At 36.1% G+C, this 17055-nt stretch overlaps 2 protein-coding genes across 5 annotated transcripts; both read left to right on the top strand.

The window, feature by feature from the left end:
* The first annotated feature begins 1433 nt into the window (after positions 1 to 1433).
* On the top strand, positions 1434 to 8102 carry LOC122318363 (70 kDa peptidyl-prolyl isomerase-like). 4 transcript variants are annotated; one of them, XM_043135644.1, is made up of 14 exons: positions 1434 to 1702; positions 1831 to 1917; positions 2008 to 2265; positions 2436 to 2516; positions 2606 to 2686; positions 3903 to 4097; positions 4544 to 4633; positions 4751 to 4926; positions 5305 to 5427; positions 5524 to 5670; positions 6358 to 6485; positions 6565 to 6685; positions 6926 to 7040; positions 7854 to 8102. In XM_043135644.1, exons 1-14 carry the CDS (start codon positions 1504 to 1506, stop codon positions 7859 to 7861), a joined length of 1809 nt encoding a protein of 602 aa, XP_042991578.1. In that variant the 5' UTR covers positions 1434 to 1503; the 3' UTR covers positions 7862 to 8102. The 4 variants fall into 4 exon arrangements, with proteins under 4 accessions (XP_042991578.1, XP_042991577.1, XP_042991579.1 ...); XM_043135643.1 differs by lacking the exon at positions 7854 to 8102 and having other exon boundaries at positions 6926 to 7160; XM_043135645.1 differs by lacking the exon at positions 7854 to 8102 and having other exon boundaries at positions 1550 to 1702; positions 1782 to 1917; positions 6926 to 7160.
* Positions 8103 to 9374: 1272 nt separating this feature from the next.
* Positions 9375 to 17055, top strand: LOC122318362 (WD repeat-containing protein PCN). Its single transcript, XM_043135642.1, has 11 exons — positions 9375 to 9746; positions 9825 to 9968; positions 10176 to 10479; positions 10602 to 10665; positions 10850 to 10963; positions 11099 to 11261; positions 12263 to 12416; positions 12560 to 13158; positions 14352 to 14533; positions 15028 to 15288; positions 16387 to 17055. The coding sequence occupies exons 1-11, from the start codon at positions 9585 to 9587 to the stop codon at positions 16697 to 16699; spliced, it is 2460 nt and encodes an 819-aa protein (XP_042991576.1). The 5' UTR covers positions 9375 to 9584; the 3' UTR covers positions 16700 to 17055.

The raw sequence follows: 17055 nt of genomic DNA, 5'->3' as shown, positions 1-17055 counted from the left end.
TTCTTGTTTTTCCGTTAAAGTTAACACCGTTTGTTTTAACGGTTTGGCACATAAAATGAAGACATAAATGTTGAGAAATATAGCATTCAATATTGTTATATAATTTATTAATCTCAATAATTATAATACTTAATAGTTTATATAATAATAAGTAATTAAAGATTAGTTATTATATTTTTCTCTTTCTCCTTAACATATACACGTGTATTAGGTGCATAAGACGTGAATTCTTAAGTATAATATACATATATTATACGTTTCATTAACTCAGATTATTGAGTATTCCAAATTTAAAAATCTCATATAATATATAATACAAGTATGTTTAATCAAAGTGTTTTTTTTTTCCATGGTAGTAGGACGTAGCTTCCGCTAAGTCATATTCCATACGTGGGCTTGCTATGATAGGCACGTGACAAAGGCCGTGATCCTTGAGCTAATCAAGAAAGAGTAAATTCGGCTAACAATTTCAAAATATATTTTATGATTTATATATATGCTATATATAGAAAATATTATACCACAAATTTTATAAAAAGATTATGTTTTAACTTTATGTTATCCCTAATCGACTCAACCAACAGCAAAATAAGAATTTCAATATTGTCTCTATTGATTGTCTACAAGATGACATAAATTGATGAATTATAATACAAACATCAAACGACACATATTTTGAACTACCGTTTGTGTTAGACTTTTATTAAATTTTTCGTATACATCTTTACTAAAATTATAGATGTTATAAACATGTATTGGATTATATGATATTTTGAACTAATTTTTTTATTTTCTTCAATATGCCTTAAATTATTAAGTGACATTAATAATTTTTATAAAATATATATTATTTTTTACAAATAATCATTTCATAAAATTAGACAAACGTGCTTTATACATTACTCCTACCTAGTATATATATAAGAATATATAAAAATGATTATAGTTAAAAATTTTGTTACTTATATGTGTCCAATAGTCTAAAAGCCTCGGTCGGGCCAATTGTCGGAAGAGAAATACTTTTTGCAGTCGGCAGATGCAGTCGGCGTGCAGTCGGCTGTAAAAAAAAAATTAATACGGGACTTACATGAAAAAAAAAATTATTTTTATAACTTTTTATAATTCATGTAAGTTCCCTTAAATATAAAAAAAATTTTATAATTTTTTTTTATTTATTCCATACAGCCGACTGTATGTGACGATTATATGTAATAAAGTCCTTGTCAGAGTCGTAGGGACCATCAAAATATCCAAAAAGTTACATTTTCCGCATCATCTAGTTAGCCAGTTGAAAAACAGCATAACCTGATTAACAAGGCACCCTGGACAACGTGGAAATAAGAAATTTTACATGGACACCGTGGCGACGACGTGGCGCACCGTCTCTAGAATCGAATTACCATCCCGCACATAATCTCACCATTATTAATCTCATCCGTATGGTCGCGCTTCTGTACTACCGCAGCCTGGGATGTCCAGATCGATCCATTGTCTGGTCCCACCATGGATACAGAGAAGGCGACGAACGTTTCGAACATCGAAGGCGGCGACGACCTAGATGAAGAACCCGGGGAAGAGATCGAATCGGCCCCCCCTCTAAAGGTCGGTGAAGAGCGTGAGCTTAGTAGCTCCGGCATCAAGAAGAAGCTCCTCAACCAAGGCCAAGGATGGGAGACCCCTGACCTCGGCGATGAAGTCACTGGTACGCTCTAATCACTCAGATTTTTTGAACGTTTTAATCCTAAGACTAATCATTTCCATTTTTTTTTGTTAAAAATAAGAAAATAATTGTATTTGTTGATGGGAATGACTGTTCAATCAAACACGCAGTTCATTGCGTTGGTACTTTACTTGATGGTACTACGTTCGAATCCACTAGACAAAGAGACGAGCCCATAACTATAAAGCTTGGTCAAGGTCCGTCGTTGATTATTTGCTTATTTTTGCTATATTCAAGTTTCTGTTTAATTTAGGTTGATTTTACTAGTTAATGAAGGGGCTTGATAGGTCAAGTGGTTAGTGGACTGGACCATGGAATAATTACAATGAAGAAGGGGGAGACCGCGTTGTTCACATTGCCTCCTGAATTAGCCTACGGAGATGCGGGCAACGGCATCATTCCGCCATCTTCGGTCGTTCGGTTTGAAGTCCAACTAGTCTCGTGGATCACGGTGGTGGATGTTAGAAAAGACGGCGGAATTATCAAGAAAATAATGGAGAAAGGAGAGGGGAATCTGGGACCCGGTGATCTGGACGAAGTTCTCGGTACTAGATCGGCTTATTCTGTAATTTTTTTTGTTTGCTTTTAGTGAGCATTTAGGAAAAAAAAAAACATGAGAAATGTGTCAATGTTGTGTTTTATGTTTCTGATTCTTATTGTGGGTACATATGGTATTCGATTTTGTTTAAGGGTTTTCTTTCCTTGTTGATTCCAGTGAAGTACCGAGTGGCGCTGGATGATGGTACTATTGTTGCAGAAACACCTGAAGAAGGAGTTGAATTTTATGTAAAAGATGGTAATCTTCTTGGTAGCAATGAGGGAATGGATAACAATTGTTCTCTTTGTCTGCATATTCAGGGCGATTATTTGTTATATTTCTTGCAGGTCATCTTTGTCCAGCATTGCCAGAAGCAATAAAGACAATGAAAAGAGGAGAGAAGGTCAAATTAGTTGTTCAACCTCAGTGTATGTTTTTGCATCCATGTCATCAGCCTGCCATGTTAGAACCTACTGTATTATTTTCGAGATTGCCAAGACAAACAAAGGGTGTTCTTTTTGGGCTCATTTGGGAAGTGGGATGAAATAAGAATTCTATGAATAGTAGTGAAACGACTTGTGAATAGTAGTGAAATGGTTTGAGTTAAGATGTTTTATTGGTTTTAGGAAAAGAGAGAAAAATTTTGAATAAAAATATTATAAAGTTAAAATATTGTTAGAATCTAATTTTTTAATATTAATTTTGTTTTGAAATTTAAAAAGTAATATTGTTTTTTGTGTTTTGTTTGGAAGTTTGGGAAAATTGTAATGATTAGATGAAAAAGTTGAAGATTTAAAGTTAAAAAGTGTTTGTGTTTGATTGATGTTTGGGAATGAAATTATGAGAAGTTTTGAGATGAGATCATCTCATTTCGCAAAAAGCCCTTAGTGTTATAATTGTGTTGAGAGGCAAGGAATAATGAAATAGAAATCATGAATGGCTACACTTTTGCAAATATATACATTAAAACTTGGCTCTTGTTACTAGTCTGAAGTTTTGAATTGGTGTGTTGAGAATGATCTGTCTCCTCTTGTTCACTTTCATAGTCTAAAGTGTGAAGCCTGAGTTGTCCATCACACTCCCACCTACTCAATGCAAACAACATTAATAAATTTAAAAAATTTGTTCACTTATGGTTGAGTGTAGGTCATGAAAAATAGAATATTTAGTGGAACGAGAAAGTAATGACATGCTTCAAAAATCCTTATCCAAATTAAGAAGTCACAATTCCGGTCCAATATCCACCAATATGACTAACCTTCCTCATCGAGAAGTGATCACCTCAGATCTTAATAGTAGCTCACACTTTGACATTCAAAGATATGTACATTTTTGCCAAGGGTGAGTTCTTTGATCTTGTTTTGTGGTGTTGGGTTTGATGATCCTTGTCATGCATTTTGCAAAAGCTATCAAAAATCCTCTCTTCTTTTGTCTTTTTTTTTTTGTTATTTTAGCTAGGTATTTGACTGATAAAATTTTTTTTAGCTATAGGTATTTTCTTGAATTGTTTTTAACCCCTCTCTCCACCCTTAACGACAAATAGATTAAGTTAGTTTAATTTTTCTTGAACTTTCTTGTTTCCTAACTTTTAATTTCAAGGGTCCTGTTCTTGGTAAAAAGTCTTATCTTAAAAATCTTATGCAGATGCCTCTGTAGAGGAGGGGAGGGATGCAAGCAATGGGGTTCATATGATCCCCCATAGTTCTTTGCTGAACATTGATATTGAGTTGGTATCTTTCAAGCCTGTTATTGATGTTACTGGTGATTTTAAAGTACTTAAGAAGATTTTAAAAGAAGGTGAAGGTGCTCTCGTTGCTAATGAAGGCGCAACTGTTACTAGTAAGTACACTGATGTGCACATCATTTTTTTTTTTAGCAATATTTTAAACTTGGATCTGAAGTAGATTTAGAATATCAAGGGCTTTATAAGTATGATGATACTATCCAAATAAAATTTAACTTAAGAGGCATTCTTTGATACCTAAAATTCTTTATAAAAAAATCTTTGTTTATTGTGATAAAGAACATCAGATAAAACAAAAAAATATATCAACTTTAAATTAATTTTTTACTTTATCCTGTGTACATGAGCTTTGCCTATACATTCTTTTCTAAGAAAACTTCTTCTTACTTATAAAAAAAATTTACTTTATCATTCGACACACAGGTGGCATAAAAAATATTTAATCTTGTGAATGTCAAGTTAAGCGAGTGTTTTGATACATGGACCTGTAAGGTCATAATTTTATATATTATACTATTATAATCACTCCCAACTTTTGCAGTTAGCTATATGGCTAGGCTAGAAGATGGGACCGTATTTGAGAAGAAAGGAATTGATGGAGAGAAGCCTTTGGAATTTATAACTGATGAAGGTCATTTTTATTCCTGAACTATCTTGATATCTTCTTTATGTTAGGTATTTGTTTGTTCGATTATAATGAAGGGAACCATAAGTACTTTGAGTAGCCTTCACCTTGTGTTGTCTATAGAACAAGTGGTCTCTGGTCTCGACCGAGCAGTGGCAACAATGAAGAAGGGAGAGCGAGCAATATTGACTATACATCCTGATTTTGGATTTGGAAGCAGTGAAGCAAGGCGGGATCTTGCTGTAGTTCCACCAGCTTCAAATGTAGTGTATGAAGTTGAAGTACTAGAACTTATGAAGGTAACAATCACTGTGATGAAATTGTATACTTGAAAATGAGATGTATCTAGCAGTCTGAAGTTTGCAGATTGTGGGATTATTTGAATTCATCAATTAGAGAAAAATATAACCAAGGCGAACAATGTTTCTATCTTAGCATTTAGGACTTGGGATATTCATCAAAAAAAGCATTTAGGACTTGAGACACGTGATAAAGAAAAAGAAGAAAAGAAAAGAAAAACAAGGTTTTGATGATGTCTTTTTTATGCTTTTCTTTGGAAGCTGCTCCTACTCTAATCCGAGTGTATGCTACTCGACTTAATATCCAAATCCTTCCACTTGGTTCTATGATTCATCTTGCTAGCTACTAATTAGTTTCTACTTCTCTTTGGCAAAAAGGAAAAAGCACAATGGGAAATGAGTAACAGTGAGAAGATTGAGGCAGCTAGGAGAAGGAAAGAAGAAGGCAATATACTGTTTCAAAAGGGGAAGTATCATCGAGCAGGGAAAAAATATGACAAGGTAATCCAATATGTGCATGGCTTTGTGTGCGTTTCTAAATCGAGTGTTCATTTGATAAGCTTCAAATTTTTGAGTTGCTTTGTTGTGTTTTGTCAGGCTGCAGAACACATTAGTGACGACGAATCCTTTGGGGATGATGAGCAAAAGCTTGCTAAACAATTGCGGGTGTCTTGCTGGTTGAATGCTGCAGCATGTAGCCTCAAACTAAATGACTTTCAAGGAGCAATCATGTTATGTTCCAAGGTAGATTCTAGAAGAAGAAACATATTCTGGGGGTGGGGGAGAGAACACTTAGAAGTAAAGCATTGGATCCCTTGAAAACTTTTTGCCAGATGGAGAAAACCATCAACTGGCAGAAGATAATAAAAGAAAACCCTATGATAAGGATCATGCAAAATATTAAAAAGCGATTAGCAAAGTGATACAGGGAGGTCCATGCCAAGTGTCTAAATGCACCGCCGACAGGATTCAATTAATGAGATCTCTGAAGGAAATTCAAAATGTTTTAATTGGTGGATTAACAATGCTGTTCTTCAAACGAGACGTTGGTGATCCAAAGTTTGCTAATCTAAATACTTATTTGCCTCGTGATCTCTATGGGGCTTGGTTCTAGTTTTGAAATTGTTTCTTCTGCAACTGTCATTATCACGATTTGTCAACGGGCACACAGTAGGGGACATGATGTTACAAAAGCATTCCCATTATTTCCCACAGAAGGAATTTATTGATAGTATTATTTCTCTTCATTTTTTCCAGTCAAATAATGGTAATGCCCCTAAAAATAAATGCTTTGATGTGCGCATTATTCTGCCGATAGATTATCTTTATAGTAACCATATAGATTGGACATAGCATGACCACCCGCAGGAAATACAAAGCGGTGTAACATCAGGAAACATATCTCATGTTATAAATTCTGATCTCCACTAGGTGCTAGATGTTGAGTCCCACAATGTGAAAGCTTTATATAGGCGGGCACAAGCCTATATGGAAACTGAAGATTTGTTCGCTGCTGAATTAGATATCAAGAGAGCTCTTGGGACTGATCCTCAGAACAGGTAACTGAGGGTTTCAGTCTGCTTAGCGGGCACTTAGAAATAATATATTCAGTCAAGTGATCTGTGGTTCTTTCTCCAGGGAGGTGAAGTTGATTCAGAAGAATTTGAAACAACTTCAAGCTGACAGCAACAGGAGAGACTCGAAGCTCTATAAAAACATGTTTGCACATATGACAAGGGACACGCCAGTGGCGACAAAGGTAAGTGGTGTTTCTCTTATTTTATTGCCAAGAAGGCAGTTTATATATATTTGGTGCCATGGTGAAGCATTTTTTCCCGCGAGCCATTGTGAAGTTATGAATTTAAAATGGGTTTGAATATAGTTTATTTGAATGATTTTCTTTAGTTGTTTTTATTGAAATGCTGAATATGATCCCTTGAGTTAGTCTTACGAATTAGTCACAACATCCACTAAAACTGTTTCATGTTTATGCGGGCAGAAAATGAAAGTTGAGAAAGTGGAAGAAGAAGAAGAGGTCATGGAAATGGAAATGGAGAAAGTTGCTGAGAATTCAGACCCTCCTGGTGGTCGAATGATTGCTGATACTCGTCAAAGTACGTGTTCCTGAAACTTTGTATTATGATGATAAACTTTTAGCGACAGTGACTACCAGAGTACAAACACAAAGGAAAAGGAACTTCTCCCTTATATATATAGAGAACGATAATCAGCAATCTCTCTCTCTCTCTCTCTCTCTCTCTCTCTCTCTCTCTCTCTCTCTCTCTCAGAGTTGCGCTTTCATTTCTGTTTAGGTCGAAATAGGTTTGATTTGTCGCCTTCCCGTCATCTCATGCATTGCATCAAGAGATTCCTCTTGATTATTCAGTTCCATTAAGCACTGTAATAAAAAAGACTCATGCGTGAGCTCCCGCTCCTACAGTTTCTCACCTCTAACTACTACATATAGTCATGGTTGGAATCCTTGGCCTCAAGTCATCAATATTTACCCCCACCCATCATCTTGATCACATTGTCACATGAGCCTCAAGCACTAGTAGAATCGTTTGTGGCGTTTTGATTCTTGAAGCCGCCAAAAATCGTTTGTGGCCTCAAGCATTAGTTGTTTTTATTGAAATGCTGAATATGATCCCTTGAGTATAACTGCTTGGCCACTGAGAATTCTCAGATAAGAATTTTGAGTTTTAAGATTAAATATTAAATATTATATTTTAATATTATTATTGTATTGGGATTTGAAAAAGTTAGAAAAAAATTAAATTGTTTATTATATTTTGTATGAGAATTTGAAAAAGTTGTAATGATGAGATGAGAATTTTATGTTTGAGATGAAAATTTTGAAGGGCCAAGCAGAACCTTACGAATTAGTCACGACATCCATTAAAACTGTTTCATGTTTATGCGGGCAGAAAATTAAAGTTGAGAAAGTGGAAGAAGAAGAAGATGTGATGGAAATGGAAACGGAGAAAGTTGCTGAGAATTCAGACCCTCCTGGTGGTCGAATGATCGCTGATACTCGTCAAAGTACGTGTTCCTGAGACTTTGTATTATGATGATAAACTTTTAGCGACAGTGACTACCAGAGTACAAACACAAAGGAAAAGGAACTGCTCGTAAATGTAGTAGTCCCCATATATATAGAGAACGATAATCCGCAATCTCTCTCTCTCTCTCTCTCTCTCTCTCTCTTAGAGTTGCGCTTTCATTTCTGTTTAGGTCGGAATAGGTTTGATTTGTCGCCTTCACATCATCTCATGCATTGCATCAAGAGATTCCTCGCCCCTTGATTAACGGAACTGTAATAAAAAAGACTCATGCGTGAGCTCCCGCTCCTACGGTTTCTCGCCTCTAACCACTACACATGGTCATGGTTGGAATCCTTAGCCTCAAGTCATCAATATTTGCCCCCACCCATCATCTTGATCACATTGTCACATGAGCCTCAAGCACTAGTAGAATCGTTTGTGGCGTTTTGATTCTTGAAGCCGCCAAAAATCATGCATTTTCAATCCAGTTATCCGTTTATGTTCCCGCCTTTCATGAATGTGGGTCTAGAGATATTCAAAGTGGAAATCCCCTTTATTGTTTTTTTTGAAGAGTGGAAATCTCCTTTATAAACTTTAAAACAATCAACTATAGTGTCCCTTAAATGTATACGATTCACAATCACGTCTTCTAAGCATACCAAAACTTGGTTATATGAATTAATTAAGACATTGTAGATCAAATTTGGTCATATGAATAACTTTGAATAAGCTAAAATATATAATAAAAAGAGTTATGTTATATACAGTCATTTTTACGTATTCTTTATGCACTCCACTAATATTATTGGTTAAAATAGTTATTTTATATTAAAAAGAATAATGCAACCAATCACATTAGTAAAATCTATAAAAAGTATCCAAAAATGATCGTACGCAAAATTATTACAATAAAGAAACACTTATACAAATTTTACATAAAAATTAAAACAGCATGACCTGTTTTTGGCTCTAACATTTAGGACAATGAAACCTTATCATAAATGTATCGAATTAATTGATAACCAATATTCTAGGATTATTAAAAAAAAAAATTTTGACAACTTATACCCTTTACCAAATTGAAAAAGAAAAATTTATATGTATAAAGTAAAAGAGAAATGATATTTGCAGTCGTGGTTGTGCAAGCGGCGTGCAGTCACTTTGAAAAAAGTGAATTAATATGAGATTCACATGAAAAAAATTATTTTTATAACTTTTTTTTATTCATTCTGTATAACCGTTTACATCCTGCTTATATTTGTCGGCTGTTACTCAAAGTAAAAACTAGTATAGACTTCTAAGACTTGCACCTGACCCGATAGTCTAAAATACGGTAAACACCACCCAAAACTGGCCCAATAATATCCGGGTCAAATACAAACGAACGCCGCGTTTAAGGCCTTAAACCCTCAAAAACCTAACACACCTCCTAATACCTAGACGTCGCCTTCCTTTCCTTTCTTTCTTTCCTTGTTCCCACTACTCACACTGCCTCTGTGATGCTCTACGACTCTCCTCTCTTATGTCCCTCACTTCTCCCTGCCAATCACACTCATAAACCGCCATACATATAGCGCTCGACTTTCTTCGGGGGCTTCGTGTTTGGCCACAGAAATGCTCGAGGCTTACAAGAACAGCTCAATCGACTGGAAGCCGTCTCCTATAGTTGCCCTAGCCACCAGCGCCGACGACTCCCAGGTGGCTGCTGCTCGAGAAGACGGTTCACTCGAGATTTGGCTTGTCTCTCCCGGCTCCGTCGGCTGGCACTGTCAGCTGGTACCCTAAATAATTTGTCCCCATTGGTTCATGTCGTTTTCATGAAATTGATAACTTATTTATACGTTTTATATGCAGACCATCCATGGGGACCCTAATTCGAGGGTTTCGTCGCTACTGTGGTGTCGAGCTGGTTCAAAAGGCTTGCCCTGTGGTCGGCTATTTTCGTCTAGTATTGATGGTTCGGTTTCGGAGTGGGATCTTTTTGATTTGAAGCAGAAGGTATCCTTCTTATTAGTTAAAACTTACCTTCTTATTTTGAATTTTTTGAACTGAAAATGACTTACGTTTTATATCTTTTATGTATAGGTACATTAAATTATTTTTCCAAGCTTGCGACCTTTTCAGTTGGAATTATTCTGATGTGCTTAAACCGTTTATTATTCTGATGAATTATTAGATAATGTATCTGAACTCCTGTATTTGCAGACTGTTTTAAACTCAATTGGAGTCTCAATCTGGCAAATTTCTGTAGCACCCTCTGATAATCATGCACTTGCGACGAATCCTGCGTCTGAGCATATTGAAAATGGGTATTTAAGCGACAGACTAGGCATGGATGATAATGAAACGAGTGAAGCTGAAGATGATTCTGACTCAGTTGAGCTTCATGAGCAACCTGTTATTGAGTTTCCTCGTATAGCAATCGCTTGTGACGATGGTTGTGTGCGCATATACAGTATTTCTGACTCAGATGAATTAATTTACGCCAAATCATTGCCTAGGGTCAGTGGTGAGATATCTTTTGCTCACCATATATGCTCAACATCTCATTGATCCCTTTGTATTTATTTATAGTTTTTACATTTTCTCAATCCTGACTGTAGATATTGTTTGTGGTATTATTATTTTCAGGACGTGTTTTAAGTGTGACTTGGAGTCCTGATGCGAATATGATATATTCCGGGAGTAGTGATGGGTATGTATGTAATCTTCAGCATGTTTTATTGCCAGTCTTGTACATGCTCTGCCCATCAAACTTTCAGTTTCTCTGAACTCAGATAAATCTTCCATTCTTATAGTTGTGATTAAAATTATCTATCACTCTACTTATAAAAAAAAATTATCTATCATTCTGTGATGGATTTTCCTATCATTCACAGGTTTATAAGATGCTGGGATGCTAAAGCTGGTCTTGAGATGTATAGGATTACAGCTGGACTTGGAGGTTCAGGTGGTAGACCTGAACTTTGTGTATGGTCGTTACTCTCTTTGAGGTGAAAGTAGATGCATCTTTTTGCCAAATTTGTTTTATTCTTTTGTATGTGGCTTATGGGCAGCGGTTTCATTTTGTTTGTTACTAAGGCATGGGCATACTTACACTGCTGACGTTGAGTGGTTGTACATTTTAGGTGTGGGGTCCTTGTTAGTGCAGACAGTACTGGTAGTGTTCAGTTTTGGGACAGTCAGCATGGGACACTTTTGCAGGCACATTCCCTCCATAAAGGTGATGTGAATGCTCTGGCAGCATCTCCCAGCCATAATAGGGTGTTCTCTGCTGGTTCTGATGGTCAGGTACAAGATGTTGGTCCTATTTAATGTAGAAAATCACATACCAAGTTCAGTCTACTCGTCCACATTTAACTTGAGATGTGACATTGTTACTACTGTTTGAATCATTATCTTCTATTTGAAGCTATTGAAGCAAAAAATTATGTTATTGCATGATACTTCCCCTATGAAATGTGCCAGCTAATTTCACTAAATGTCAACATTTCAAAATTCTTTGCAAAGCAAATGAAAACTGAAGCATTGTAGAGATTGATTTCCATGACCAGAAAGGCTAGTTGTCAGGTTTTTTTCACTGCGATGATGTGCTGAATATTCAAGAGAGTTATATGATTGTTGATGGGATATGGAAAGAGTAAGATTTTTAGAAATTGCTAGATGAGGTGATGTGTTGAATGGATTTTATGAAACAGTTAGGAGCTTTTGACTGTTGCTTTTGTGCTATTTTATTGTCATTTGGCTTAGATTTTGTTGGTTGGTTAGAGAGTTGAAACTTGAGAGGCTCAATCTCTGCTAAACCTGGTTGACCAAGCCCACTATTGGTAGTTAGTACTCTAGTCTGGTAGTTTTAAACTTAAGGTCTATGGCCATTTTCTTGGAAGGTTATGTAAATGTAAAGGCAGTCATAAATAGTTCTGAGGTGTTCAGTTTCTAGTCTGTCTAAGCTCTGTTTTCGGATCTTTCTAAACTAGGTGATGTTCATGTCCCAAAACTTCTTCGTAACTCTTTAGGAGATATAATAACCCAGAATGTGGAATTATCTTCCGTATGTTGTTTTTTCAGTGGGACATGCTATGATTTCCCCAAAAAGTGAGAAAATTATCAACTTTTGGATTGCTTTTCAACACGAGATTCTGTGCTAGGGATCTTTTGGTTTCTGAAACAGTTCCATCGGCTTAAAATCTTTTACTGTTTTTGTGTTATGCAGCTTTTTCCCTCTTCCTGTTCCACTTTATGGCCTTTATATACTTGGTAAACTGATCTCTAGTAATGTTGTTTGTTTGTAGGTTATTCTGTATAAGCTCTCTAGTGAGACAGTGGGGCCTAGTGACGACAAAGCTTCTTCTATAGTGATGAAGAAATGGACCTATGTTGGTTATGTGAGAGCTCATACACATGATGTCAGGGCTTTGACACTGGCTGTTCCTATCAGCAGGGAAGGTCTGTCAATGATGTCGTTATACATTCTCTTAATATTATGTCATACACATCCTATATGCAAAGAATATATGTACGTATGTAACCCATTCTTGACTCATTTTGGCTGTTTCTCAGTTCTTAAATTACAATATTCTAATTGGCAGAACTGTTTCCGGATGAAAAGGTGAAAAGAATTCGCCGTAAGGAGAAGCCAGTTGAATTTAGTTACCACAAGTGGGCCCATATGGGAGTTCCAATGCTTATCTCAGCAGGTGACGACACAAAGCTTTTTGCGTACTCTGTGAAGGAGTTCACCAAGTTCTCTCCTCATGATATCAGCCCCGCACCTCAGAGGGTGCCCATTCAGTTGGTGCATGATACGGTTTTCAATAAAACGCCCTTACTTCTAGTCCAAGCTTCCCATTGGTTAGATATTCTCTCCATACGTACAAAAAGTGTTGCCTTTCCTGACATGGCCTGTGGTCCTTCTGGCGGCCTTGCAATGACAGATCTGCTTGCTCGAATTAAGGCTAAGGCATCTCGGAAGATCATTTGCAGTTCTATTTCTAATTCGGGTGAACTTTTTGCATATTCTGATCATGTGAGACCCAGCCTATTTGAATTGAAGATGCTTGGAGCTGGGAAAAGTACATGGACTGTTAATAAAAGGCAACTTCTTCAGAAACTACCATTTGCCCATTCAATGGTTTTTAGTTTTGATTCTTCTCGTTTGATGATAGCTGGGCATGATAGAAAGATATATGTAAGCTTTCCTTTGGCTTTAATGCCCTCTGCATGTTTATATATATATATATATTGTGTTCCCGTTTTGTGTATTCACGAGGCATATTCCATGTGGTTAAGACTCCTTGGGATTTAATCTTAGCGGCTGAAATCCTTTGAGCAACTTGTGTGGTCACAGAACATGTACCCCTTGCCTGCCTTGCAGCTTGCCCAATACCTTGTAGGACCTGATGTGAACCAAGTTAGGTCAATCATTCTTGATGGATTGAGGTTTATGCTGTCTAGTATACATACCATTGCAGTTGGAGAACATGCATTACTGCTTTGCCCCTGGTTTTGAAAAGTTGTTTCTGTAATTTAACATATAAGATTATGGGGAATACCGAAATTTTACACAAATTCTTAACTTTCACCACTGCCATTTAAAACCTCCCTTTTTGCTCCTCTGCCCACATGGATGAGTTACCAAAGCAGTGTAAATAGAAGTCTTTTTACAGTTTTGTAAGGTGTAACCCCAAGACTCATCATTTATCTCTCTATAAAGTGAGGAAAGCTACAATTTATCATGTCATGTGCATGAACTATTGGGAAAAACTTTGAGCCTCAGAAGAACAAATAAGATGCATCACTCCCTGACATGCTTGCTGCAAAGCACACTAAATGGAGCAGTTGCTGAATTTTTTTTTTTTTTTTGCTTTTTCATAAGAATTCTTTGTAATTGCTTGTCATAATCTCTTATGAATAAAACTTCTTCATTACCTATAAAAAAATTGCTTGTCATAATAGAGAAGTTTTGGATAAAGGTTTTCCTCCAAACTGATCTATTAAATTTTCATGTGTCCCTTGAGCATGTGAGAAGCACCTTTTTTTTAATAGGATTACTAGAGATTTTTTGATCATATGAAAAAAAGTGTGTTTCTCACACACCCTATAATCTATTTATCTTATTAAAAAACAAGTGCTTCCTACATGGTACTTTAATAGATGGGTTTGGAGGAATCTCCTTAGTTTGGAGGAAACTCTATAAAAAATTACCCCCTTTTAAATTAAAGACGAGGCTAAAAGGCATGATAATCCACACCGTGGAGGTTCAGCCTCCAAATCCCTGGTTTATATCTAAACTCCATAGTCAATAAAATTTTCTTATTACTTGTCTAAAAAAATAAAAAATACAAACAATAATGTTTCACAACCTTTTTCCTTATGTTACAGGTTGTGGATGTGGGCAGCTCACAACTAGTGCACACCTTCACACCATGCCGCAATTTGCATGATGAGCAATTACAGCCAAGTGAACCTCCTATCACAAAAATGTTTACAAGCTCTGATGGGCAGTGGCTAGCTGCTGTCAACTGCTTTGGTGATATATACATATTTAATCTGGAGATTTTGAGGTTCGGAAAAACACTTTGTCCAGCATTTGTTGTCTGATATTTTATTTTCTATTCAAGCAATAGGCATCATTAGAGTCATACCTTAGGAGGACAGCTGCCTAAGAAGATCCAATTTTTGTAGCTGGTTATGATTTTGTTTGCTACTACTGATAAAAAAAAAAAAAAAATTGTTTGCTACCATGTTTCGTGTGTTTTTTTGGGAATATCAAGATTGGAATAAACATATTTTTTAATTCCTTTTTATGTTTAATTGTGGACTCTTAGCTAGTATTAGAAATTCATCACTATCTTTACTCTCTATATGATTCATGGTCGTGACTGAATGCTTGTGGGAGGACCTGTGTAATTGGGCATGAGGCAGAGAAGATTAAAAAGTCTGATTTTGTTGTGTCCCAAAGCATATCATTCTTTATTCATAGGACTACAACGTTTAAGAATGCCTGTGTGCAGTTAGTTTTCTTTTCTATAAACTCTTTTTTGTTTCTGTGGAACAGGCAGCACTGGTTCATCTCAAGATTGGATGGTGCCTCCGTTACAGCTGGTGGTTTTCCTCCAAGGAACAACAATGTGCTTATTATTACAACCTCTTCAAATCAGGTCTATGCATTTGATGTTGAGGCCAGACAATTGGGAGAATGGTCTATGCAACACACATTTATTCTGCCAAAGAGATACCAAGAGTTTCCGGGGGAAGTTATTGGGCTTTCTTTCTTGCCCTCATCAAAGTCGTCATCTATTATTGTTTACAGTGCCAGGTGCTCCTCTCTTCTTGTATATTTTACTGTGGTGTAGTTTTCTCAGGGGCTTAGAACATGGGTAATTGCTAAAGTGATTGAAGCAGATAACAGAAGCTCAACCCAGCAAAAAGTGAAGTAACTAGGCACACCATTGAATTGATTAATCAATTGAAATTTTGAATTATGTTCTAATAGCAAAATTAAATGCAGTTAATACCATATAAACTGGCACTCCTTTTCTAGCTCAAAAGTAAAACCAGATTGAATAATATTCAGGTTTATTATTGTAAGAAACTGCACTAGTCTTTTAGATCTTTTTGGTCGAGGACTTCAGATTCTAGTGAATTATTCTTTAAAAGTCGGAGAGCTTAGAGAATTGACACCCCATGTAGTCGTGAACTTGTTCCCATGAACATGTTAAATAATGGATGTGTGTATACAATCTTTCTTGAGAAGAAATGTTTTTACTGCACATTTATAGCATGCAAAAATCCACTGGAAAAAATTTTCCTGATTGAATTTTGAAGGTCTACTGATAGTCTGATAACAATAAAAAAGGTATACTGGCACAAAATTCCATCAGCTAATATGGTTGATTGATAAGCTTCCAAATGAGGATGAATTAAATAGTGAATCCATGTTAGTAGGACATGCTAGTATTATTTAACAAACACGCTTGAGGTCATGGCCTTTTACAGTGAAAGCAAATTTCACTTCATTATGACGGTTTTATGAGAGTGTCCTGGGGACGAACAGCATAATAATTCTAATGGCAGCTATTTGTTTTATTTACGATATATATAGGGGTCTTTTGTTAACTTTCTATTTCCTTCAGCCAAGATATGAAATCAACTTCAGAAAATAATTGCTGAAGGTGGATATAAAAGCTGAAAATTATGCTCCCTGATTGAATTTGGGCGTCCTTGTTTCTGTCCCGTTATTGTTTGTTTTAAGTAAAGCTGTCATTTAGTGATTTGATCATAATCTTATGGTAGATAAAAAAACGTGGTGCTTGTTACTTGCATTGTGTCAGACATTTTATTTAGCAGTGTCGAGTTTTGAGGCTCTCATTTTGAGTGATATCTGACGAGAGTTTCAATCTTTTTTATGCTTTAGGGCTATGTGCTTGATTGACTTTGGGATGCCCGTGGATCGAGATGAAAGTGAGTTGGTAAATGGTCAGGATACGGCACCAAGAAATTTACAAAGTACTCCCATCAAAGGGAGACTGAAACGTATACTGAGAGATGGTCAAACAGAGACTAAACTCGGTGTTAGAAAAAATTTTGAGTTTTTTTCTTTCAGAAACCCTGTTTTATTTATAGGACACCTTTCGAAAAATTCCCTGTTGATCATAGACAAACCATGGCTGGAAGTGGTTAAAACTTTCAGTACCTCACCGGTTCATAGACATATATTTGGGACGTGATTGCTGTAATTGCTCGTCAAAAGGGTTTGTTTACAGCCAGCCATTGGAGCGAGAATTTTCGATGTGGCTACACTTTCTCCTCGGTCACCTTGGCTCCAAAGCATGTTTTGTATTGTAAGCCTTGAATAATTATTGTTAACCCGTTAAAATAGGTTTTTTTTTTTTGGGTCTTGCATAATTCATTTTCAATTTATTTGATCCTTTTCCAGGATTGATGTGTATTTTCGTTCTGAGCAGCCTAGTCTTAATTTTGTATTTTGTTTTGCTACACATTCTCCACAACAGTAGTAAAAGAAAAAAAAAATGTTAATTTGTTTTCTTTTTCCTACGGAAAGTAGGAATATTTATTTCACTAA

This window comes from Carya illinoinensis, chromosome 8 (assembly GCF_018687715.1).
Source record: "Carya illinoinensis cultivar Pawnee chromosome 8, C.illinoinensisPawnee_v1, whole genome shotgun sequence".
NCBI classification, from domain to species: Eukaryota; Viridiplantae; Streptophyta; class Magnoliopsida; order Fagales; family Juglandaceae; genus Carya; species Carya illinoinensis.
Note: the sequence above shows the minus strand (reverse complement) of the source record. Positions and strands in the feature narration are given on the sequence as shown.

Excerpts from the sequence above, each read along its gene's own strand:
- LOC122318363 (XM_043135643.1), top strand. The coding sequence starts at position 1,504 with ATGGATACAGAGAAGGCGACGAACGTTTCGAACATCGAAGGCGGCGAC. Across the intron at positions 4,634-4,750 it reads GGAATTTATAACTGATGAAG|AACAAGTGGTCTCTGGTCTC; the intron begins GTCATTTTTATT and ends TGTTGTCTATAG. Across the intron at positions 5,671-6,357 it reads CAATCATGTTATGTTCCAAG|GTGCTAGATGTTGAGTCCCA; the intron begins GTAGATTCTAGA and ends GATCTCCACTAG.
- LOC122318362 (XM_043135642.1), top strand. The coding sequence starts at position 9,585 with ATGCTCGAGGCTTACAAGAACAGCTCAATCGACTGGAAGCCGTCTCCT. Across the intron at positions 9,969-10,175 it reads TTTTTGATTTGAAGCAGAAG|ACTGTTTTAAACTCAATTGG; the intron begins GTATCCTTCTTA and ends CTGTATTTGCAG. Across the intron at positions 12,417-12,559 it reads TGTTCCTATCAGCAGGGAAG|AACTGTTTCCGGATGAAAAG; the intron begins GTCTGTCAATGA and ends TCTAATTGGCAG.